The following is a 24,720-nucleotide window of genomic DNA, read 5'->3' as shown; positions in this document are numbered from 1 at the left end:
AACATAAACTAATGAATCCTGATATTTTGTCTCTCATGAGTATTATCTGTGAAAACACAACACCAGCACGAGTATAAATATTCACTGAGACACTTTTTATTGTCCCATGAAACGTTCTCCTTAGACAGCAGCTGCGGGCAAACAAGCCCCCGAGGACACAACCAAATAAGACAGACAAACTTAACGACTGTATGAAAATATACAAATGAACCGAATTAAAATGATACATAATGTATTGCTCCTCGAGTATACATAAGGATAATAAACTCTCCAAGCTACAATATATGATAAGCGCTATTGAAAAAGGCACTCATGGATATGATCAACATTTATGAATTATTCAAGATCTTAATGTAAAAGACAACTTCTTGCTTTTAGAGCTCTGCCTTTGATTCTGAGCCAGGAGAAATGTTTCAAAACCTGAAACATTTATGAGAGGGCCGTCTCTTTGTTAGTTTTTGGGATTAAAGAGTTAGCTTTCAGAAACATGATGTTATAAGTAACAAAGTAACTAACATTAACTAATCTTTTTTATTTAGCATGTTTAAAACGCAGCTCGCTTAATTCTAACTAGTGAAACTGATTTCATCATGTTTGAATAACAGTAGTCATTTGTCTCATAGGATCTGAAGGAATACCTAGTGGAACTGCTGTTTTCACAAGGGATAACCTCTCTCTTGTTGGTAGAACCCCCTGAAAGCAGTGCAAAATAAATGAATGATGTTACATTAAATAAATTGTGTTTTCTCTACTGCATTTATGAAATAAGTTCTAAATTTTTAAACTGTGCAAAGCCCAACAGCATTCAAGGTTGGATATTTGTGACAGACCACCAGCCCCAATAGAGGGCTATCTGGTTTTAATCTGTTTTGGCCATGCTCACTCAAGCGCCATATCTCATGGGTGGATTCCATTAAACCACTACAGCTAGACGTAAAAAAGAACAAGGTTAGTACTTTAATAAAAACAATAAACTGCATTTTAGTCTGTTAACTGCACATACTCTTCAATATGCTGGAGAGCTCGGGCAGATGTGCGCTAACGCAGAAGCATATGAAAGCATGAGTTTTCGGGGACGATTCCACACGATTTCCCTAAATTGTTCAACCACGAATGCACTGAAGCAACTGGCAAGTGTTTCATGTTTTGAGGACAACTTTTAAGTCCTTTCGCAAACATTTTTGCGTATTTGATTTGACAACCTGCAGAGAGTGTTGCGCAGACAGTCGTTTTCAGACCGTTTTTTTAAACAGCAATCTGTTGCATGTGACTTTTGCTTTCAACGAGGGGCTTACCTTTTGCTGTCGTCTCGCCATGTCAGTCGGCTGCTTCGCATTGAATGGATAGGCAATACAGCGCATTACAAAGACATAAAGCTGTAGCCGTTTCTTTCTCACTTCTTCCTCCCTTTGCATCTTTTCCAAGTCATCCTTTTCTTTCTCGATCGCCACCGATGGGCTCGGGCTCGTCGGACGGGCATTGGTGCTTCGGCTTGGCTGTAACCCACCAGAGCTTTCACTGGTCCTGCTTGGAGACACCCGAGGACCACCAGCCTTGGGCGCAGCCACCACTTTGAGCTCTTCTTCCACAACCTCATCCGCCTCCTCCTCGCTCGATGATGGATCCAACATTTTGATCTAAGTTCTTGGTCCTCTGAAATTAAAGAAACGATTGTTGATTCCAACAGATAAATCCCCCAGCGTCTTTAGTAACAAAGAACATCTATAACTCGTTTCAGAGGCAGAAAAAGTATGAAAGGCGGGCTGTATATTTCAATTTCTTTCTGTATCACAGTCTACAATACAAAAACAGTGTCACTTACCCTCAATGAGAGTGGAAAACCTGTCTCAACAGCCAGTAGTCTTCCGCCGAATTAAATATTTGCTGCTTACGTTTTTGCTTCGATTAACTCCCCGTTTACCATAACGGATTTAAAGGAGGATAACCGGAAAAGGAGGATTTTAAGACGGATTTGTAGTTGATGTTTCTTGAGGTTCCCCCCCAAATCTTTAGATTCAGAAGCGAATATTACTGACAGCGTATACTGACAATAGCCACTTCCTGAGAGTAAGCGCCGAGAGCTGACCATGGTACTGAACTGAAGCGAATCAAATTGCTGGAGGGGGAGGGGGTCACTGACGTGTTTTCCGCGACTGCCACTATCGCTGCTTCTCACCAACGTCGACATTCAGTACATTTAATTGACCGTTAGTAACAACTATGCTAGTGCCTTATTAATTTAACAGTCAGCTTTAAGTCTGGTAAGATAATTAAAGTACAGAGTATCTAATGTGGCATATCCACTAGATGTATTTCTGCTTTATTGATTCCAGCTGCGCCGTTGTAATGGTTCTAAAACTAATGGATGTTTAAAATATTATGTTTTACATCAAAAAGTTAAAACAACCCTACTGAAAAAAACAATAACAACCCAATATAAACCATCACAGAATTTCTAATGGTTTCCATTAAAATAGTATTATGAATAATTAGCTTTTCCATTAAAATCATTAAAAAACAAAAGTCGTTTTCCATTCCATTTCTGTTTTGGGCATTATTCCAATAGTATTTAACACCCCACCAATAGAATCCATCACATACCAGTAGATACCGTTATACTGTAGTTCCAATTAAAACCAATACAATGCCCATTATAACCATTAAATCCATTACATTTTCTATTGCGTTTTGGGCAGGGTTTTCAGCGGGGAATGTGTGCCATAAACATTTTCAGTAGGTCGATAATCAATTATATCAGAACCTGTATCATTAATATATTTGTAAAGTATAGTGCGTGCTGCATTGCCAAATAATAATAATAATATTAGTAATAATAAATAAAAAATGATTAAATTAATACGTTTTAATGAATCCTTCATTACTGTTATCCTCTTTCACAAATTCACATAATGCTATCAAGGATTTTTGCTGATCACAATAAAACTTCCAGACCTTGAAAGATAATGTAGCGAATGATAAGTGTCAGAAACCTGGAAGCAAAACTAAAAGTAAAGGAATTGTAACAATAGGCCTACGTTCAACATGCCCAGTACAAAGTTCAATACTCTTTACGAGAAAACGAAACTTCGGCCTTTAAATGCTCTCTTACCTTCAGAGAAGATACTATGTTTATGGCTCCGCCCACCCATGCGTCACCGAACGCGTCTTTCTTACGTCTACACTGACTCCGCCCCTTCCACCCCGTTGTGTCTGACTGATACTCGACGATGCGACCTATCCGTGAGCATACTCACATATACAAAATACGGGGAGATCGCATTTCACTACATTTTCACCGGGCATAACCGAAAGGTATTGAAAAGAGGGTTTTCGAGACCGCTCCTCTGCCCCAGTGTCACGTGACTCGGATCGCCTAAATACCGAATCGGAGCGACAGTCTTTCGCTTTTACTTTGTCCTTGATGATGGCAGCTCAGGATTTCAATTTTTTACTTGCGACGGACTCATATAAGGTAAGATTCACCGGACCCACTCTAGAGGTAGTGCAACAACACAACGTACAAATTAGCATAACAGTGCTTTCTGAATTCTGACAACTGCATTTGTAATTTAGTCGTGAAATAAATGTGCGTATAAAGCTTCCACCTCGTGAATTGATGGGCTTTAAATGAAACATGATTCGCAGTTACCTTCATTTATTGGAATTGCGATCATTTATGTTTCTTAATGTTTGCTGGAAGGTATTGGTGACTCAGGCTCTTTTTTAAATGCCCCACTCATTGAACGCTGAATACTGGGGGCGGGGCTTGTGACAAATGAAAACTAGCAGTGTGACCTCGTGAGTCGTGTAGCTTTAGCTTCCCTGAAGGCTAGCCCGTGCCCTCATTTTACCCTGCTGTCTAGGAATCGAAACTCATCTTTAAACTCTCACATTCTTTTGCTCTCTTATTAAAAAGTAACTGATTTTTGTCATTCCAAAGCAATGGTCTTGTTACGCAAACTAGCTTTGTTGGGAAAATGTATTTGAAGTTTGAGGTTAAACCGTTTTTATAGCCTTAAAATTGTTACTATTTTACAAAACTAAACGGAAAAGGAGTAAAAGAAAAAATTTTAAGATCATAATTTGGTTATGTAACGTTCAAAAAGTCTCAGCAGGCGTTCATAACTGCTTTGGCAAGGTATTCTCTGTAGTATTCACACAAATTAATTTGATATAGAAAATCCCATTTTGGCCAATACTGATGTGCTCACCACCTGTAAACAATTGCGTAATAATACTTGTTTCGTTGGTCTTTGACCCTTGACATAACACCCCTCCCCTGAATCCTGTCTGGATCCTCGCTGAAAGCTTCAAAATTGTAAAAACAAGGTTCTCGTTATCATTTTCTTTACCTGCTTTTGATGTTTCGAGCGATCTCTTCAATTTTAATTTCTCTGTACAATAATTCACCAGGTGTTCTAATAATTTCGAGGTGTATCTGGTTTGGGTTTACGTAGTTTGGAATTTAGGATCCAAGATAGTAGTATACATTGTTCTCAAAACATTGCTGTCTATCTGTTCCATTGAAATTCCACTTGTCTAACAGGTTTCAAAATCAATATGAATAGATTAGATGTCAGAGTTGGCCTACTTAAATGCCAATGTTGTCTTTCCTTTTAAATTTGTTTCCATGCAAGTATAATGACATTCTTGTGCTTGTAAAGCAAGACACTTTGTGTCACCCTAACCCAGATGTAGCCTAGTACTATCAGTGGATGGTAAACAAGACTTTAAAATTCTTAAAGTGAATTAAGATACAAAGATAAAAAGATGAAAGTGGGTTGCTTAAAGGTTACATTTTGTTGGTTCTAACGGCATCACAAACAGGTTTGCGAAAGCATTTAGTACACAGTTAGTGAATGTAAAAGTGTGATAACAGTTGCGATGATTACATGTCCTCTTTCTTTTTCAGATTACCCACTACAAGCAATACCCTCCAGATGTCAGTAAGGTCTATTCCTATTTTGAGTGCCGGCACAAAAATGGGGGGCAGTTCAGTGAGGTTGTGTTTTTTGGCCTCCAGTATCTCCTGAAGAAATATCTAGCAGGTAACTTCTACTGCTTTTATATTTATATTTGCATACATCTCTATGATAGCCACAACCATTATAAAGGCGCACTTGGCATATGTGGTTGTGCTGGTGGTTTTGGTCTTGTGTGACTGTAGTAGGGACAATATGTTTTACCACAACAGTACTAATATGTTTGGCTAATGGAAAACTGAAAAAACTACTGTATATACTGTATCTCCCACATTCACGGAATTGTTTGCTAAACCAGGTGTGAAAGGGAACTCGGGGTATAGAGAGATGTTTGGCTTAATACGTTGTAATAGTCTTACACTACTACCATTTGTCGTTAGAAACACTTCAAATGTTTTAATTTCTTTAAATAAAACCTAAATGTAATACTCATTTTAACCTAAGGTGGCCGCCATGTTCTTTTTCGTTGACGTAAAATGGTTGCATGGACAGGCAGCCAAACTGAACACAGACACACTAATCAGTTCTTCAGTAAATATAAGGTACTGTAGGATAAAAATATATATAAATAATGCTAAAATAATTAGAAACAAAATAAAGATGCTATTTGGTGTATTTTTATTCATTTTAATATTGATGGTCAGAAACAATACAAACGTACATATTAATAACCGAAATCATTGCGAATTTAATATATGCACAATGTTTTAGGAAGGGCAGCCGGTTGTTATCGCAGAAATAGCGTGCCTTACGAAAAAAAAGTTATGTTTTAAACAAGTGGTGTGCTGTCATTGAATTTCTTTTCACAAGCCATTTTAATAAAGGTGATTGTGACATCTCACATGAGGCTTTGACTTGCTAGTAAACATTTATTCCACTTTGTAGAAAATATCGATATACATCGGATATCGCCTTTCATCAATAAAATACAGAGATATGAATTTTGGTCAATATCGCCCAGCCCTAATTGTAGCTCTATAAATAAAGGCATGTTTAACAACACAGCAGCTGTATCGCAACTTGACATACCAGAACCAGTCACACTGAAGCATCCAGATTAGAGCTGTAATCGGGCTTTAAAAGTTATGCCCGACAGGGTCCGAGCCCGACAGAATTCGGCCCGAGCCCGACAAGTACATTTTGATTGACAGCTTTTTAAAAGCCCGAACCCGTTTACAGCCCGACATTAGGCTATTCAAATGTGTGCACGCACACAGCTTTTGTCAAGAATGCGTAATTTATACATGTTTTAACATAATTTATTAATGACTAACGTAGGCTATAGGCCACTTGGAAGTTGGAACAAAGAAATAAAATAAGTCCTCTGTAACATCCTAACATCTCACATATCCCACTGGCTCATTATTCTCATTATGCACATGGTCAAAACTTTTCCTCACCTCAGACTTTGCTTTAGTTGCTGGTGCAACCAAAACGTAATCGCCAGAGGCAAGCCTCCGTTTCACCTCCTCAGCATCCATTTTCGCATCTTTCTCGCGCTAATCGGAACGCATCACATGACCGCTCATTTACCGCGCAAGCCCGAGCCCGGCCCGAGCCCGTGTAAAATGATAGAAATTAAGCCCGAACCGCAAAGATTTTCAGCTCTAATTCAGATGTCTCCAATACTGCGTTATTTTATAAAAGATCCAATGCGATGTGATCAGGTTTATTTATATCTGGTGTGAGTATCAAAATCTTCCCGTTTAGATTATTATTCCCCTGTTAAGAACACTGGACTCAGCAGCCTCCGCTTTAGAAATGTGAAGTGTTTTTATACATTTAAAGCTCTTAGCAGTCTACATACGTAAGACGATATGTCAAACGTGCCTGCTGGCTGGAGTTTAATGTCATCATCCCAGTAGATGTCACTGTCCAACTTCTTATGGTGAGAAACAAAGTTGTTTTTTACAGTCTAGGTTAAAAACTCATGCCCGTGCGGCCCCTGTGAAATAATTTAGACACTGCTCTTTGACATTATGCTGTTTTAAATGACATAAAAGTATTATAACGTCTGTTTAAAAGCTTCCAAGTTAACTTGGTAATGCCTAACTAATGGGATCAAGCGGCGAACCGGAAGTCTTAAGCATCAGCCCTACTCGCATATTATGTGTTAAGTCATAATGGGTAATTTCGCACATTGCGAAAAAGGTGGATATGGAAAACGTGTCTGCTTCGCTGTAGCATTAAGAGAACGGGATTAGGTTGCCACCATTTGATGTCACGGATTTTGATGCAAAAAAAGGGCGGATATTTTTTAAATGTTTATGAATACTGTGACAGTTACACTGTTTTTTAATTTCACATTTATCCTCCTACGACCTGGCGTCCACATGTGTGGACATCACATTTTTGGTTGTGTGCACAATAATACTTAATTCTATGTAACTGGAACCTGTTATTCACAAACATGGACCTTTACACTGCCATCTGGTGGTGTCAGAAGAGAAAAACACTTTACATAAAAATGTCAAGATGACGGCGAACACATCTGAAAAATAAAGGCAGCTATGTCAGGCCAAAACATCCAAAAGGTAAAAAATGTAATAAAATGTCATTGTTGCTTCTTGTTAAGTTATGCATAGTAGTGTTGTATGATTAATATGGCATGCAAATTTGACACATTTTTGCAACAGTAAAGATGTACTATGCCTCTAAACTTGATGTCCACACATGTGGACAATGGGACTTTGCTAAGTTGAAAATGTAAAAATGTATTAAAAAATAATTAAATAATTAATGTTTTTAAATAACTGTGAAAACGTAGTTTGGGAAGAATTTGTTTGAAAACATCAATTTACACAACGACTGCAAGCAGTACCATGGGGCCAAGCCCACACTTTGCCCACACTTTACCAAGTGTACCCACACCCAGTCCACACTTCCCCCGGGGTGCCCATATTTCCCCTGGTGTACCCACAGCATTCCCACACTTCCCCCCAGTGTACCCACAGCATTCCCACACTTACCCAAGTGTACCCACAGCATGCGCACACACAACCCACACTTCCCCCAGTGTACCCACAGCATGCGCACACAGCCCACACTGCCCCCAGTGTACCCACACCCAGCCCAAACTTCCCTCAGTGTACCCACATCATGCCCACACTTCCCCAGTGTACCCACAGCATGCCCACACACAGCCTACACTTCCCCCAGTGTACCCACACCTAGCACACACTTCCCTCAGTGTACCTACAGCATGCCCACACTTCCCCTAGTGTACCCATAGCATTCCCACACTTCCCCCAGTGTACCCACAGCATTCCCACACTTCCCCCAGTGTGCCCACAGCATTCCCACACTTCCCCCAGTGTACCCTCAGCATTCCCACAGTGCATCCACAGCATTCCCACAGTGTACCCACACTTCCCCCATTGTACCCACAGCATGCCCACACACAACCCACACTTCCCCCAGTGTACCCACAGCATTCCCACACTTCCCCCAGTGTACTCAGGCTGTTAATAAAATATATTTGTACTTTATTACACAATGGTGTCTTGACTGTTTTCTGTGGATACAGACCGATTGTCCACATGTGTGGACATCGTTTTTTCAAAAAGTGCTTCATGTTCAAATATAATATTTGGTTATTATATTTATTGGTTCCTCCTAACCCCAAATAGCTAGAAGAAATCTAAAATGCAAGCCAAACCAAAGCTCGGGTCTTAGGAGGTTATAAAGTCATTTATCCGATAATATTTGATGTAACGGTTGGAATAATTATTCACGTGTCATTTGCGGGTCGGGTGCGGGTCGGGAATAAAACAGGCGCGGGCGGAATGTGGGTCCAGTAGCTTCGACTCAACGCAGCTGAGGGAGCTGCTTTTACACGGTCCTGTGCTTATTTGTGTTCACTGTCTGAAGAGCTGGTTTCTAATTGCAGCACAATTTGCAGCGTTGAGCATTGTAGCCAATTGTGCTGCCTGCAACTGATGGACAGCGAGCACTTGAGTTGACTCTTTGCTCTTATCACAACTTAAATAAACATTTAAGATCACCATGCTGCTACCGGTCTCTTTCCTGCATTACACTTCATTCAGCTTTGATGGCAGCTTAGCTTTTTAGCGTCTTGCAGAGTTTCGGGAGAGACAACCAAGAGTGATCCAATATTGTTAGCTAGTAGCTATTAGGTTGTTAGATTGGCATTTGGTGTTTAATGCAATTAATTGCAGAATAAATAATATAAAGTCGGCGCACCAAAACTCTAAAAATGATTTAATATTCTGTATGTCACAGACGTGTAATGTTTTGAGCATATGAAATAATAAAATATGAAATGATTAATTTTTTGAGTTTTGGTATATGCAAAAGGTTTTTTAAGTAAAGCACCCACTTATGCTTTTGTTATGTTTTTATGTTTAATTAATTGAAAAATGTTTAAAGGCTTCATGATTATAAATGTACTTTTTTCTTAATTTATAATATATTTTGTTAAAGGTATAGCCTATTATGTTTACATTTTTTTTATTAATTACAATTTTGACGGCGTGTGTTGCAATAGTTGGATAACGAAATTAATACTGAGAATAGTGAAATTTTGCTAATAGCTTATTGGTAACGGTTACTGAATTGTAGGATTGTGACTTTGTTTATTTACACCTTTCATGCATTTCATATTTTATTATGTCCGTGATTACAGCGGAAGATGCGAATGAGACCGCATGAGCGCCACAAGCGAGAGAGACTTCTGTGTTTGATTGAATTTTTCCACGTATTTGTTTTTTATGTGATTTATGAAATGTGTTAATTTATTAAAATAGTTGTTCATATGATATTAACAATAGTTATCTTTTTTCTGTTAAATTATTGCTTGTTGAAAATAAATGGTTTCGTGTACATGCATACATCTACGTCTATTTAATGCGGCTGAGGTTGGGGTCGCGGTGTGTATGTCAAACGTGTAGGGTCGGGTACGGAATGAAATTAGTGCTGCTGTTGGGTGACAGGTCGGGTGTTCTTTTAATTACTGCGGGGCAGGTGCAGGTTTACCAAATAGGACCCGTGCAGGACTCTGACACTCGCGACCAGGTGTTGTGCTTTGTGTAATAGGCGCAATGAGAATAATGTCTAGCATGGTAACTATAGATACCGATAACATTAGTCTACGTGCATGAACTAAGGAGTCAGCAACTTTTGACCATAAAACATTTATTGTGGTTTGGTAGCAAGGCTGGGGTAACTTTGTTACGTATTTAAAATACAAAATTTGAGTAATTGTATTTCATTACAGTTACTTTTAAATGGGCTGTAATCAAATTACCGTTACATCCAGAAAGTATTGTAGATTACCAAAGTGATTACTTGAAATGTAATGTCCTTTATTTCATTTAAACATTATTATAAACTGTAACGGCAATTAATGTAAACAGCAATCTGTGATTCTCTGACACTGGCATGCTAAACTACAGTTATGCTCATAAGTTTTATACTTCTTGCAGAATATGCAAAATTTTAATAATTTTAACAAAATAAGAGGGATCTGGTTAAATAGAAATTGCATATTAATTGTATTTAGTACTGTTCTGAATAAACTATTTCACATAATAGAAGTTTACATATACTCCACAAGACAAACTGGCTTAATTTATACAAATTGCCACATTAAAAAATGTACATACCCTCGAATCTTTATTGTCTGTTACCTGAATGATCAACGACTGTTTTCATGTTTTGTGATAGTTGTTTTGGAGTTTCTTGTTTAAGTATTTTTTTTAGGTACGTTTTGTCTCACAGTTTTGACTTTTTCCTCACAATTGTGAGTTTATATCTCACAATTCTGGACACAACTCACAATTCTGGACTATAATGTCCAATAAGGGAAAACTGTAAAACTGCTGTTGTTTCAAATAATATGCCGAGGAAAGCCAAGTCATCTGTTTGGTGATCTCTTTGTTTATATGTACCTTATAGTATTCTAAAGTATTTAGATTAAATTACAAAACTTGTGTAATCTAACGAAATACGTTACAGATTACTTTTTAGTAAGCATGTATTTTGTAATCTGTAGTGAAATACATTTTAAACGTAACCTTCCCAGCCCTGTTTGGTAGTCATCGTTTACAAGCATTACACTAAATTTATGACAAGGCATGATCATGCTACGTTAGCTATTGAGACCGGCAACATTTCATGATCTCTGATACCTTACGGTTATAAATTGTGAACCAGTAACGTTAGTGCGCCAATAAACAACCTGAGCACAGCCTAACTAATAAGATCAAAAGTACAGGACAGTAAGAAAAAATTTACATATGAGACTTTCAAATCCAGTAGCAGGAAGGCTAGGTCTCCATCTGTTTTGCAACCCGTTGCCTCTTGCAGCTTGCGCCATCGAGTGCAAGTCTGTAAGATATTGATTCGTATTCGGGCTCGTGTCCGATCACTCTCTCTCTTTCTTCACTTCCTCCGACAACACCCTCTTTGGTTTCTTTGCTGGGTCTGCCATGGCGTTGGTTTTGAACTGTTGGCTAATTCAACCCAGGCTACGAGTAAAATATGTGACTTATGCTGTAAAGCAGGTCGCACTCTTCCACAGGCAGGGGATGGGTGGGGCTGTGTGTTCCGACCCGAATACAGAACTTACAGAGTGTGGTTTGAGCAGCTAGGAGGCTGCTCAGGTATCAGCGGCAGTAGAATTTGTCCCGTTAAGAGTTGTTTTACCACTGAAATAATTTTAGAGACATTATTTTAAGGTTGAAAAACTACATAACAGGGCTCTAGACTCATTTTTCCCACTGGTCGCACTGGTGCGACCCACTTTCTCAGTTGGTCGCATCAACTTACAATTTGGTCGCACCCTTTTTATTGTAATCATAATGACCTTGCATAATGACCTCAGTTGATGAATCGTTCTGTTAATTTGTCTCTCCGTCTTTTAAAATAGTCAGCATAGACCGCTTTCATATTTGAGCTTTAACATGTGCTAGCCCAATAAATCCAAAATAACTGCAAAGAAACTTTGTATTTGTTATTTTTTACAGTTGTTATTATTTAGTTTTATATTCAAGTTATATATCGGCTATGAAATGATCCGACACAAATATAACCTGTCACTCTTCACAATTCTCCTTTATTGCCCTCTTTGCAAAAAGCTGTAATGCCACTGGCCTTCTTTATTTTTACCACATAAAATTAAATTAAATTAAATTAGCTAGCTCAAAACTCAAAAGTAACTCCGATATGTATATATATGTACTACTCATTGTCAAAAATAAACTTTAAATACTAAATTTTACTAATGGTACTAAGTTAGTGGTCTTAGCACGCTTGTGTACTGAGGTGTTTTGAGTGACTGATTTGATGGGTTCAGACAGTGAGTCTCGTGAGTTCAGTTTTTGACATATGAGTTGTTTCAACAAAATGAATCGGTTCAAATGAGTCATTACGTCACGAATCGGACATTAGCGGACATTGACGTGATATTTGTTGTTCACAGCTGTTAGGACATCGCAAAAGAGAAGTTAACAAAACTTTGTTCGTTTTACGCACTCGCACCAATGCGACCCTGTGAAATTTTACCTTGCACGTTATAAAAAAATGATGGCATTTGCGAGCATTTTGGTCGCAGTCTAGAGCCCTGGCATAGTGTTGCTTTAACAAATCTTTTGTCATGCAAGTTCAAATCTCATTTCAGTTTTGTAACAAGTGACCACAAACACAGTTTAGCTCTTGTCTTAGAACTTCTTATGAGTAAGTACATAAAGTAACTGTACACTAGGCAAACAAGCATTACAGTTACACAAGGCTAAATTCCTCTTAAGCTTTCCGTTTTTTGTCCCGTTTGGCAGGAAAAAGTTTGTAAACTGTACAGAATGTGGTAATGGTTTTGTTTGGCTTTTGTCCTCAAGAGTGTGAAAATTATTTTACAGGTCAAGTTGTCACAGAGGAGAAGATCCAAGAGGCTAAAGTCTTTTATCAGATGCACTTTAAACAGACAGTGTTTGATGAAGAGGGATGGCGGAAAGTTTTAGAGGTACATGCAGACATGTCTGCTTAAGGAAGTTAAAGTTGGCTTTCTGTAGATGAATACATGGAGAGATAACAACCACCTGGCTTCCTATTTTATTGTGTTAGAAATATGATGGCCATCTTCCAATCCGTATCAAAGCAGTTCCCGAGGGGAAGATCATTCCCAGAGGCAACGTTCTCTTCACTGTGGAGAACACGGATCCAGATTTCTTCTGGCTTACCAATTTTATTGAGGTATTTCTTGTTCCCTTTCATCTTTTTTTGTAGACATCTAATGTGGATAATGCTCAAAAGATACAGGTAATTTACTCATAAGTGAGTGATTGATAGAAATACACCAAAATATACCAATATATTTCAACTAGTGAGCATGGCACTAGCAACACCAAGGGCGTGAGTGTGATTGCTTTGGATAAAGTGTCTAAATGCATAAATGTAGACAAACAGAGCTCTCTCATGAATGAGCGTGGTTTAAAAAGCTGATGGTGTGGTACATTACTTTATATCAGATGATGCTGCCATACTGTTGTTCAGGAGGACAGCAGGCTTTGATTTCCAGCACACTCCTGGATGCTGAAGCAGGTCCCAGAATAACAGGGAGGTTTGGACAGGGTTGTTGGGGTCTGTGAGGACACGAGGTCATTAGGGACTGACCTGGCCTTCAGCCCTGCAGATGCCGTTTACAACGCGTTATTATTGCGTTATTTTTAGGTGAACCAGTCCTTTAAGCTTAATAAGTCAGGGACATGTAAATGATTAAAAAGTGTGGTGTTTTTATGGGGGAAAGGCCATAACCCGTTTAGTTATTCTAGAGTTGTGAATCTACTATTTATTTGCATTCTGTCAGCTTAGTCTTCTTTACATTTTTTGCCAAGACTGAAGGAAACGCACTCTTTTGAAATCGTTCCAACTAGGTGGTTTTGGTGCGTAGTGTATTCTTGTTCATATACACATTCACAATATCATGTAAGTTCTACAGGCCACACAGAATTCCCTGTCTTGGTCAAATCCTAATGTATGCATCCTTAAAGGGCCAAAGGTCAATACGTTAAGAACAGAAATAAAGCTTTCTGGTGTCAAGGCCATAAAAATTGATGAGTGATGTACATGCGGCTTTGTTTACACCCTCCACAGACTATGCTGGTCCAAATGTGGTATCCCATCACTGTGGCAACAATCTCCAGGGAGTTCAAAAAAATTCTGGCTAAGCACCTGAAAGCCACATCGGGGAGCTCGGAGGGCTTGGACATCAAGCTGCATGATTTTGGCTACAGAGGCGTGTCTTCACAAGAGGTATGACACAGCAGAACAATAATTCCACTTTTTACATTTATCATTGACTACGTTTACATGCACCCTCATAATGCGATTATAATAGGATTTTGGCAATGTTGCGATTACACTTTACCACATGTAAACGCAATAATTCGATCTAAAAATTGTGTTTAAGCTCATAATCGCAGTAAGCATAATCGAAGATATTAAAGGGATATTTGAGGCTTTGTCCTTACCAAAACATACTATGATGTTTCCATTTTGGGCTTGGTTTCATTGTGACAGTACGATGTTGTTTGCTGTGTCTTCAGGCATTGTATATCAAAGTATCATGATTTTACCATATGATACCATCATTGTACCACTATGACTGTATTGAGGGCTGTTTGAAGTTGTAAGGGTGGTTCCGCTGTAGTGGTTCAGGCTATAGGGATGCCGAAATGACTAAAGAAACGTTAACAGCAAGATGGTATAAAACTGTGTATTTCTTGTCAATTTCCACCCTTCTGCAATTTATACCAATGACGGAAATAAGAGCAGTGATTATAGCAATATATGCTATATACTGCAGCCACACGAACTGCAGCATCCTTCACATGTTCAAAAAAACAGCTCAAAACATACCTGTTCCGCATCTATTTGACTAACCAATAACTGTCTGTCTAAAAATCCTTTGCTTACTCCAGCTTTAATCCTCCTCTTAGCATAGCCTTGTAAACTAACGTTACTGTTTAGCTTGTTGACAAAATGTTTATATGCTCTCCTACTTGTAAGTCGCTTTGGATAAAAGCGTCTGCCAAATTAATAAATGTAATGTGGGAGAGCTTTGCTATGACATGACTAAATTGTATTGCAATATGGAGCGTTTAAATATTAACATTAAACCAATACTAGTCTGCAGATTTGTAAATGAAAGTATTTAATAACAGACTTAAATTGATGTTACATGTAAAATGGTTACAAACTAAATGTATAGAATTGTAAATGATACAACTGATACAATGAAACAATATTTCCAAATATATGTGATATTACCTGAGATGATAGAAAAGAAAAGAGAGAAAGTATAGAAGAAGAAGCGGCATTGGAGCGGAACTGGAGCAAGACAGAGCGATCGCTCCGGCCTTTGGATAAAAACCCGCTCCGCGCTCCGACTATATTTCGCACGCTCCGCTCCCCGCTCCGCTCACATGCTCTGTACTGGACCCACAATAAACAAACATCTCGGGCAATAGTGGTTGATCACTATCTCAGCACCCCTGTGATCTTTAGAAGGGCAAATGGTGTCTTTTGGGAAGAAAGAGGGGGTTGTGACACAGCAATAAATTCCTTTTTTTTCCAACCCTACAAAGTCAGAACACAAACTGAGTTTTGTCTTTGTTGTTTGATGGTTACAAAAACGTAAAAATGACCGTTACACATTATATAACATTATGTTGGTTTGCAGGTTGGTTTCTACAGCCATTCACAGCATAATGTGTGAAAGCTCTGAAATATCTTTGAAGTAAAACAGGAATTGCCTCTGCTGCTAAAGTCTCTACCTCTATTCTTTTTTTAGCACTGAACTTTGAAATCAAAGCCCAAGCCGACTGTGTTTTTATTCTCTCCTCAGCGCTTATCAAGGACACGGTCCTCTGGGGCCGATGAAATCAGACATTCTTTGCTGAAGGCAGAAAATCGATTCATTATGAGACATGACGATCCGTTTAATCAAAAAGAGACTTGACCTTTTGGTACGCAAGAAAACCGACCAGCAGAGACATTCTTTATTTCTGTATATTCAGAGGAACTTACAGGAAGTCGTATACAGCATATACTGTATGTCATAGAGTGAGTGAGGTTGTCTTTGTGATGGGTTTTGGGAAACGGGTAGTGCTATTGAAAGGATTGTGTGAGTAAATATGACTGTTTACCTCTTGAATCAGTCTGACCACTGTGTAAAGGTCATCTCGGCCAGGCTTCAGGTGTTGTGATAAGCAGCGAGTCTGCTGCTGTCTGACTGGACCTGCTGAGTGCAGCAGACCTTTACGAGTGTCTGTGGGAGAGAGAGAGAGAGAGAGAGAGAGAGAGAGAGACCACTGGATTCTGATGAGGTGTGACAACAACCTCTCTCTGGTGCCCTTTCAGATCACTGTGCCAGGATCTAAAGGTGTAGATGATGATGCAGCTTTCATAGGTCACTCCAATGGCTAACAGATTAGTGATATTTTTCATTAAAATCTAATGCAAGAAATGCTTCTTATATCGCATGTACTGCGTATGAATGTGTATAGAATAATTTTTAAAGGCGCAAACATGCAGAAAGTAAATTTTCTTGGTTATTCCCAATTATTCATGGGTTATTAATAAAACATACAGTACAACATTTGTTAGAAACTAATTACAGTCCTAGGCAATCTTCCTCATGACATTTCTCATACATTCATCACGTCTCAGACGACGATGGCGGTGTTTCTTCTCTATTACTCATATGCGAAGGTTATAACGGATTGCCCCTGCTTTCATAAAAAATGAATTGTGGCCTTGTAGGAATTCTTGTAAAGATGCTCCCTGTGCTATACTTTACCTCCACACACTTCTGCTGCTGCTTCTGTGCGTCTGTGGAGAAAAGTCTTTACATACAATTGGAGAAGACTTTTAGGTTATGTTTGTATCACCCAGTACAGGTTAAAGTGATAGTTCACCCAAAAATGAAAATTCTGACATCATTCACTCGCCCTCTTGTGATTTCAAACCTGTATGACTTTTTTTTGAAGAAGAAGAATGTTGTTAACCGGCACCCATTCACTTGCATTGGTTTTGTGTCCATACAATAGATGTGAATGGATGCTGGTGCTGCTCGCTTACCAACTTTCTTCAAAATATCTTCTTTTGTGTTCTGCGTAAGAAAGTCATACAGGTTTGAAATGACGAGAGGGTGAGTAAATGATGACAACATTCATTTTTGGGTGAACTATCAAGCTTTAAAAAAACTGTGCCATCTGTACTGTAGTGTGAAAATAGCCTGACAACCCACAACAAAAATGATATTACTTTTAAACCAAACCACGCAGATTTGTTTATAGACCAACTCTTTTTCTAGCTTGTTGATTTTACACTTTTCAACCTCAACTCAAAAGCAAGATGAATTACAAATCTAAACTTTATCCCAACATCATCATTATGTAGATTTTCATGGATTGATTGACTCTTTTCTTGTGATAAGGATCTCAAACACATGACTAACCAGAATATCTGATCATCCTCATTATGGCTTTCTTAGGCAGCTGTCAGGTTTATATTGGTATTACTTTTGTTTAAGCCTATATGATTGTTGGACACCACATAGTATCTGTTTCCATATAGCTTTATAGGAAAAACAAAGGCATAACCATTCAAGAAATGGTCTTTGCAAGATGAGAGGAAGAACATCAGTGTTGGTTGAAAGAAAGCCTAAAGTGCTGCTCAGCTGAAAACAGACTGAATCGTGCTGTGTGGATCCAGCGAGTCTTCATTAGGGACTGTGGGATATTGATAATGTTTTCTAGGTTATGGCTGACTGGATTAATGATGGCCTCAGGAGGAGATTAATGATGTCAAGCAGATTTTAATGCTTCTGACTCTTGGGGTTCCCTCTTGCTTCCTGTCAGAACTCTCTCCTGATCAGAAGCCAAGCAGTTGTGTATTACAATGCTTTTAAAGGGGTAGTTTACCCAAAAATTGCTTATTCTGGGTATTTGTTGCACTCGTTTATTATGTCCACATTTAGATAATCTTGAATGTGTTTCTCTGTATGTATGATAAACCCAGATTACAGCGACAAGCTGTCAGAGACGCTGTTGAGTAGTGCTGTGCCCTTTCTCATTTACAATTACAAGAGGAGATCCCTAGACCCTTGCTTCAGTCACAGCTACAAACTAAAGCCTCATTGCGTACAACAACAGGGGTTTAACACAGATTTAATTTCCTTTGGATAATATCAAGCCCAGATCTCATCAGTTGTTAAATTAAAGAATGAAGACTCGACAAAGTTCCCCTGTAATAAGCAAGACATATTGTCAACCTTTTCCCCATCTCCTCGGAGGGCTAAAAAGATGTTGCTTGGAATCAAACACATCTGCTTTTTAGGACAACAGCCATCCCCAGGACTGAGATAGAGTCTATTACGTAAACGTAGCAGAACATAGAAAATGACCGAACAACTGACTTCAGTGGTCATTATCAACAACTTAACTATGTTTTTTATATATACATTTATGCATTTGGCAGACGCTTTTATCCATTCATTATATCCTTACTATTCATTACACTATACATTTGTTTCTAAGTATATGCAATTCTTGAAAGCCACTTGTCTTACCGACATAATGTCAAGTGATTAACAGCTTCAGGAACTATTGAGCTGGTATTCTAAAAGTTCAATGGCTTATTTCTCAAACAGTTTTCTAATTTGGCATTATTTGTGTCTGTATTGAACTAGTCAGCAGCACTGGGTGGAGCTGCTCATCTGGTGAATTTCAGCAGCACGGACACAGTGGCAGGTCTACTCATGGCACAGCGATACTATGGATGTCCTATGGCTGGATTCTCTATCCCTGCAGCAGAACACAGGTAAAGTACATATGTATAGATTGTTTTTAACGGACGCATGCGGCTGGCCCGATGTTAAAGGAGTAGTACACTTCAAAGTAAGCCCCCATTGACTTTCCATAGAAATTTTTATTCCTACTATGGAAAGTCATTGGGGGCTTATTTTAAAGTGAACTACTCCTTTAACATCCGGTCTGTGTTTGATTATAATAGAGCAATTTATTTTATATTGAATTTATAGTAATGTTTTTTGTATGTTAATTGTATTAAATTAAAACTACTCCACAGTTATTGATTCTTTGCAGAGGTCTACCGGAAGTGAAGTTTGGGCCACATAACGTTTGTTTATGTTGTTGCTGCTGAACTGTTTTTTTTAGCTTTGTTCTGTTGTCATTCAAAAGTCATGACCTCATAAGTCATGACCAACAATTTGTTTCATTAAGGGTTGGTGTGCATGGTTATGAAGCAGAGAAAATTGTTAGGGAAAAACGTGCTTGCAAGCTGCAATTTGTAACATTTTTAGGTTAAAAATAGACAATTACTTTTAAGCAAGTAAATAAAAAATCAGTTTTTAGAACGTTCTCCCTATGTTACCCTGTTTTACAACAGTAAGCTTATAATGATTCATACAGCAAGTTGAGCTGTCAGATTGACATCATTTGACATCAGCCCACGTAAAGAATAGTACATACATAAACCTGCAGTTTGTGAGGGATAATCCATGGTTAGCTGTGCATTAAAGGAACTACCTGTGCATTAAACGATGGAATAGAATTGATTCTGATTGGCCAATAGGGTTTATACTTCCGATAACAACTGACTGCCTGTACATTATCCCTTTCTTAATGTACACCCTCAAGGCAATCAGAATCGAACATTCAGACAGACCATGTTATAATATGTTTGAAACAGAGATGGCAGTAGAGAGTCAAATTACAAATCGCAGTTTTAAAGGTCCAGTGTATAAAATTTAGGGGCATGTAGTGGTGAGGTTGCGAATTGCAACCAACAGCTCACTCCACTCCTCCCTCTTAAAGCACTACGGAAGCTGACACACATAAAGATGTAATCACATTTTCGCGAAACACGCTCTGTAGAGCAGTTTGTCCGTATGTAGTTATGTATATAATATTTCTGTCAATAGATCCTCCAAACAATTACACACAGCATCTTTAAATATTTGGCTTAAGATACGTGAAGATGTCTTGAAAAAAGAATATTGTTTATTTTGTAATTTGCTGTAATTTTGTCAAACTATGTAAATTGTTTTCATTGTGCTTTTTTTTAATAAAAATGCTAACAGCTTCAACAAGACAAAGAGATGGTTAAAATATCATTTTTGACCACATAATCAAATATCTCCAACACAAATACATTATATACTGGTAAGGAGTGTGGTCATAAAACTAAGATGAGAAAGCCTTGAAAATCCATATTGATGCTGAACACCTGTTAATTTGCATTTGTTCTGTTGATTCGAATTAATTCTGTTAGTAGCTGTGCGTGAAAACATCTCGCAGCTGTGGGCTCTTTTGTCTGCGCTGTCGAGTGCATTTCTCAATATAGCTCCGCACTCATTGTTTCAAGTCACATGGCTACCTCTGTGGTGTCATTTCATCCTTCTAACATTCAGACTAAGCTTTGCAACCATCACAACATTCCCGATTTCAATCAACCGGAATGTTCGACGAATCACTGCGAGCTTTTTATAGCTGTACGGCGAAAGAACCATTAGACACTGATGACTCATTACCAGCAAAACTCTCTTTGTAATTCTTGTTTACTGAAGTGAAATCAGTTTGAAGACATCATTGTACACCTGCAATCTAAATATAGCAGAGTGGGAGGGCCTTCCGGGTCACTGAGTAATCATGTAATTCTTGCTCAGATGTTCAGTTACACTGTTTTTGGTGTTTCCGTAGCACTATCATTTCCTGGGGCAGGAGCCGAGAGAAGGATGCATTCGAGTGTCTGCTGGACCAGTTTCCCAAAGGGCCTGTAGCTGTGGTTAGCGACAGCTATGACATTTTTAAGGCTTGTAAGCACATCTGGGGAGATAAGCTGAAAGAGAGAGTGATGGAGAGGAGTGAAGATTCTGCTCTCATTATACGGCCGGACTCTGGGGACCCCGCTGAGACCCTCATAGAGGTGTGTGTTTATTAACATAGCAGATGACTGTGTGAAGTCCGTGTTGTGAAATGCACTGTTTGCGTCAGACCTTAAAGCAGTTTTTGTGTCTTGAGTTAACTCTGGTTCCCAACCTCGTTCTTGGAGAACCCTAACAGCGCCCAGTCAATTTTTCTTTTCATACTCTGTGACAGCATATCTTTCAGATTAGCTAGTTTTTAGAATGTTAAAGTTTGTGAGTTTAGTGTGAATTCAAATTAGCTTTATACATTTATAATGTTTTTATCTGCCTTTTCACATTTTTCTCATTTGGCTCTCGTGCTTTTAGGTGATAAAGATTTTGGAAGAGTGCTTTGGTTGTTCTCAGAACTCGATGGGTTACAAGGTGCTCCCTTCATACCTGCGCATTATCCAGGGCGATGGGATTGATCTGAACTCGGTTGATGGGGTAAACTACACCTCAACTCAGTAAAGTTACATAGAGAGAGCAAAAAACACATTATTCACTATAATAATAAATGTTTGGTCCTGTGTGATGTACAGTGAGGTCCAAAAGACCATTTTAAGCCTGATGCTGCGTTCACACCAAATGCGAAGGCGTTCCTCACTCTTTATTACTTGCGGGAATGGAAAACAGTAGGTGTCAATAAGGTCTTCACAGGGATTCTCGCTCGAGTTGAAATTTTTCAACTTGCGTGGAAGACGCGAATGACACAGCATTAGACTTTTGGATCTGTTGACAGCAAATGCGAATTAAGCGGTTTGAGTGAGTAAATGACATACAAAGTCAATGCAAAGACGCAACTAGATGCAGCTTCACGCGGGGGCGACGCGAATGACGTGAATCGGGGTTGAAAATTTTCACGTCCGGATGCTTGAAGACAATCCCTGTCCCGCAATTTATTTCGTGCAAAAATAACGATCTATTCCCGCCAGTAATAAAGAACGAGGAACGCGATGCTTTGCGTTTGGTGTGAACACAGCATAAATGTTGTTTAGCTTCTATTTGCTTATAAACATTATTATGGTTATGGCAGGTAAGTAACTATCATACTCTGATCAGTGTTACTGTTTGTTTGGCTAGTACAGATTTTGGAGAAACTGAGCGATGAGGGATGGAGTGCAGAGAACGTGTTTTTCGGTTGCGGAAGCGCACTATTGCAGAAGATCAACAGAGACACGCTTAACTGCGCTTTCAAGTGTAGCTACGTGGAGATCAATGGCAAAGGCGTGAGTTGTTTTTTACCCTTCAAGTTTCAATTTGAAACTACAAAATGAATTGGAAAAGAAACCCATAAAACACTAACTTTTGTTTGCATAAACCTATAGCATGTATTTGTCTACTGTCATTACTGTGTTTGTATTTGTATAGATGGATGTCTATAAGCAACCAGTGACAGATCCGTCTAAAGGATCCAAGCGGGGTCGTCTCTCTCTGAGAAGAAACTCTGATGGATTGATAGAGACGGTGGAAAGAGGAGCAGGCAAACCAGAGGAGGTTAGATCACCTTTATCGATGTTCTATAACATCCTTTTTATGACCCATTAACACAGATTTGCCCCTGAGATGTTGTTATTAAGAATAATCCGTCCAATTATTTATACGATCTCTTTTCAGTTCTTTTTCAATATTTTAGGTGTATATTTATTTATTTAATTTATCAGGAGTATTCTGAAGAGAAATGTTGCTGGTTTTGATTGGTTCATGATCAATGTCATTAATGAAACCATCTTTACTTGTAGGACATGTTGGTGACTGTGTTTGAAAATGGGACCGTACTACAGGAGTACACTCTGGATGAGATCCGTAAAGCTGCTCAGCTTTGGGAAGAAGATGTGAGCCCTGCCCAGCACAATAAAGATGAAGGCACTACTCTGGAAATCCACCAGAAGCTCATAATGAATGGCGTGCATTAAGATCTATACTCAATGCACTCTGTTATCTACACTGCCCCCTACAGACCAACCACTGACCTATTCCACACAACACTTAATGGTTCTCAGTAAAGAACCATTACGTTCTTTACTCAGTAAAGTTCTCAGTTTAGGCATTTGTAGATCACTTTGTTGACAGTATATTTAAAATTATATATAAAATCTGACCTTTAAACTTTTGTGGCAACCCATAAAGTTTGGATGCCAAGGTTTTTTAATTTTACCATGATTAATTTCTAATTAATATTCAATGCCAAATATCTGTAATGGTGCTCTTACCATAGGCATGTGTTTTAGGAGTAGGCTGATGACAGGGTTTGAGAGAGTTTGTGTTCAGTAGATTTTTCATGTTGTTAATCTATCACCCTGGTGGTACATTGATAAATTAAGGAAACTTAATTTGAGGTGATCTAATGACCAACTCTGGGTTTCTGTACCAACAGTTATGCACATGATACTGACCTCTAATCAGTAGGTCCATATAAAGTACACTACAACTGTTATAAATGCATACATGGACTATTTTATTTAGAAACACTTTTTGGAGGTTTTGGGGTTTGTGGAATGTCTTTAAATATATTTTCTATAGTTTTTGAAGTACACATAAATTTCATCACAGGTTCCCGTAATGCAATACATTGAAGCATTTTGTCCAGCACAGATTTAGTTTTTAGCCACTTTCACTGATACAGAATTCAAGATTAGTGTCTTGGTGTTACGTAGCTTACATTGAGGTTGCTTTCGTAACATTTTTTTTTTTGTTAGTAAAGACACATTTCTTTTCAGCATATTAATGAAACAGCAAATTGATCTTGTAATTGCCATAATATTGTACCTGGAGTGAATGCTCCATAGACAGCGTAATTGAAAGCGTTTTTTGGAGAATTGGTTAGAGATTTTTATTAAGTTGGTTTTAGACTTCCATCTATGGTGCACAGAATACACAGCGGATGCTTTCAGTATTCTGTCTCCATACAGCTGCTGATGGTGCCTTACGAAACCACTCTGACCTCAGTGCTGGTCTCTGTCTCTCTTTTCTTATTTTCATTTTCACACTTAATATTGACCCCCCTAGTAGTTTCTCTCATCTGCCTTCTCTATTCACATTCTGTGACTCATGAATGACTGTTCGGGGCTTTGCTATTTTTTCAGTTTGCCTTCTGTTTTTCTTGTAAAGCTTCAGTTATGTTTGACACCTGTATGCTAAAGCCGAGTGAGATGTGCAGTGGGTTTAAACACATTGTATGTTGATTGTCTGAATATCTGAATAGAGATTGAGCCTACCTCTTTTATTAATACAGTGTAATATGAAGAAATTGTCATTACACTTTGAGTAAATAGCATATATTCTGTTGTGTAAATACTTTTAATGGTAGTGTGAATGAGTGAGATTTTAGCATTCTTGTTGCTTTTTTATTTTACAAAAGTGATATTTTGTATGACAAAAAGACAAGAAAAAAATAAATGTAGCTTGAACTTTCTAGTTCTAATTTTTAAGATGTCATAGCCTACTTTCTATTAATAGTATGTTTAAAGGAATGTCTAGTAGTGGGTATTTAAAGTTTCACAAATAAGAAAGATGGGTTTGTTCAGTTTACCACGTGCAGCATGTGTGTGTAATGCAATTTTGTCCCATAACAAAGCAGGCACATTTTTTCTATTTAAACGACAACACAAGGCATGATTTGTGTGTTGAAGATGGCCCTTGCCTTTTCTATTGGATTAAAAAATATTTGTAGAGAATGTTTATTTTAATGTATTTAAAATATATATTTAGTCCGTCAAACTTGGGTTTCATAGAAAGTATACCTTAAGGTATTCAAATAACCTTTATTTCGTTTTATTGTAATAGTCCTTT

General features: G+C 38.3%; 2 protein-coding genes across 2 annotated transcripts in view; one reads left to right on the top strand and one right to left on the bottom strand.

The window, feature by feature from the left end:
• The window catches only part of cadpsa (Ca2+-dependent activator protein for secretion a), a 105,874-nt gene extending 103,772 nt beyond the window's left edge, over positions 1–2,102 (bottom strand). Inside the window, 2 exon segments of the mRNA XM_057362768.1 lie at positions 1,296–1,653; positions 1,823–2,102. Of these exon segments, the coding sequence (XP_057218751.1) occupies positions 1,296–1,631 (336 nt within the window). The 5' untranslated portion in view covers positions 1,632–1,653; positions 1,823–2,102.
• A 1,096-nt stretch (positions 2,103–3,198) lies between these two features.
• nampt2 (nicotinamide phosphoribosyltransferase 2) lies at positions 3,199–24,387 on the top strand. Its single transcript, XM_057362469.1, has 11 exons — positions 3,199–3,472; positions 4,913–5,048; positions 12,857–12,960; positions 13,062–13,190; positions 14,091–14,249; positions 18,691–18,821; positions 20,723–20,948; positions 21,256–21,375; positions 22,017–22,157; positions 22,300–22,425; positions 22,671–24,387. The coding sequence occupies exons 1-11, from the start codon at positions 3,422–3,424 to the stop codon at positions 22,842–22,844; spliced, it is 1,497 nt and encodes a 498-aa protein (XP_057218452.1). The 5' UTR covers positions 3,199–3,421; the 3' UTR covers positions 22,845–24,387.
• The last annotated feature ends 333 nt before the right edge of the window (positions 24,388–24,720 follow it).

This window comes from Triplophysa rosa, linkage group LG20 (assembly GCF_024868665.1).
Source record: "Triplophysa rosa linkage group LG20, Trosa_1v2, whole genome shotgun sequence".
Taxonomy (NCBI): Eukaryota; Metazoa; Chordata; class Actinopteri; order Cypriniformes; family Nemacheilidae; genus Triplophysa; species Triplophysa rosa.
The sequence above is the reverse complement of the archived record's forward strand: the minus strand, read 5'-3'. Positions and strand labels throughout refer to the sequence as shown.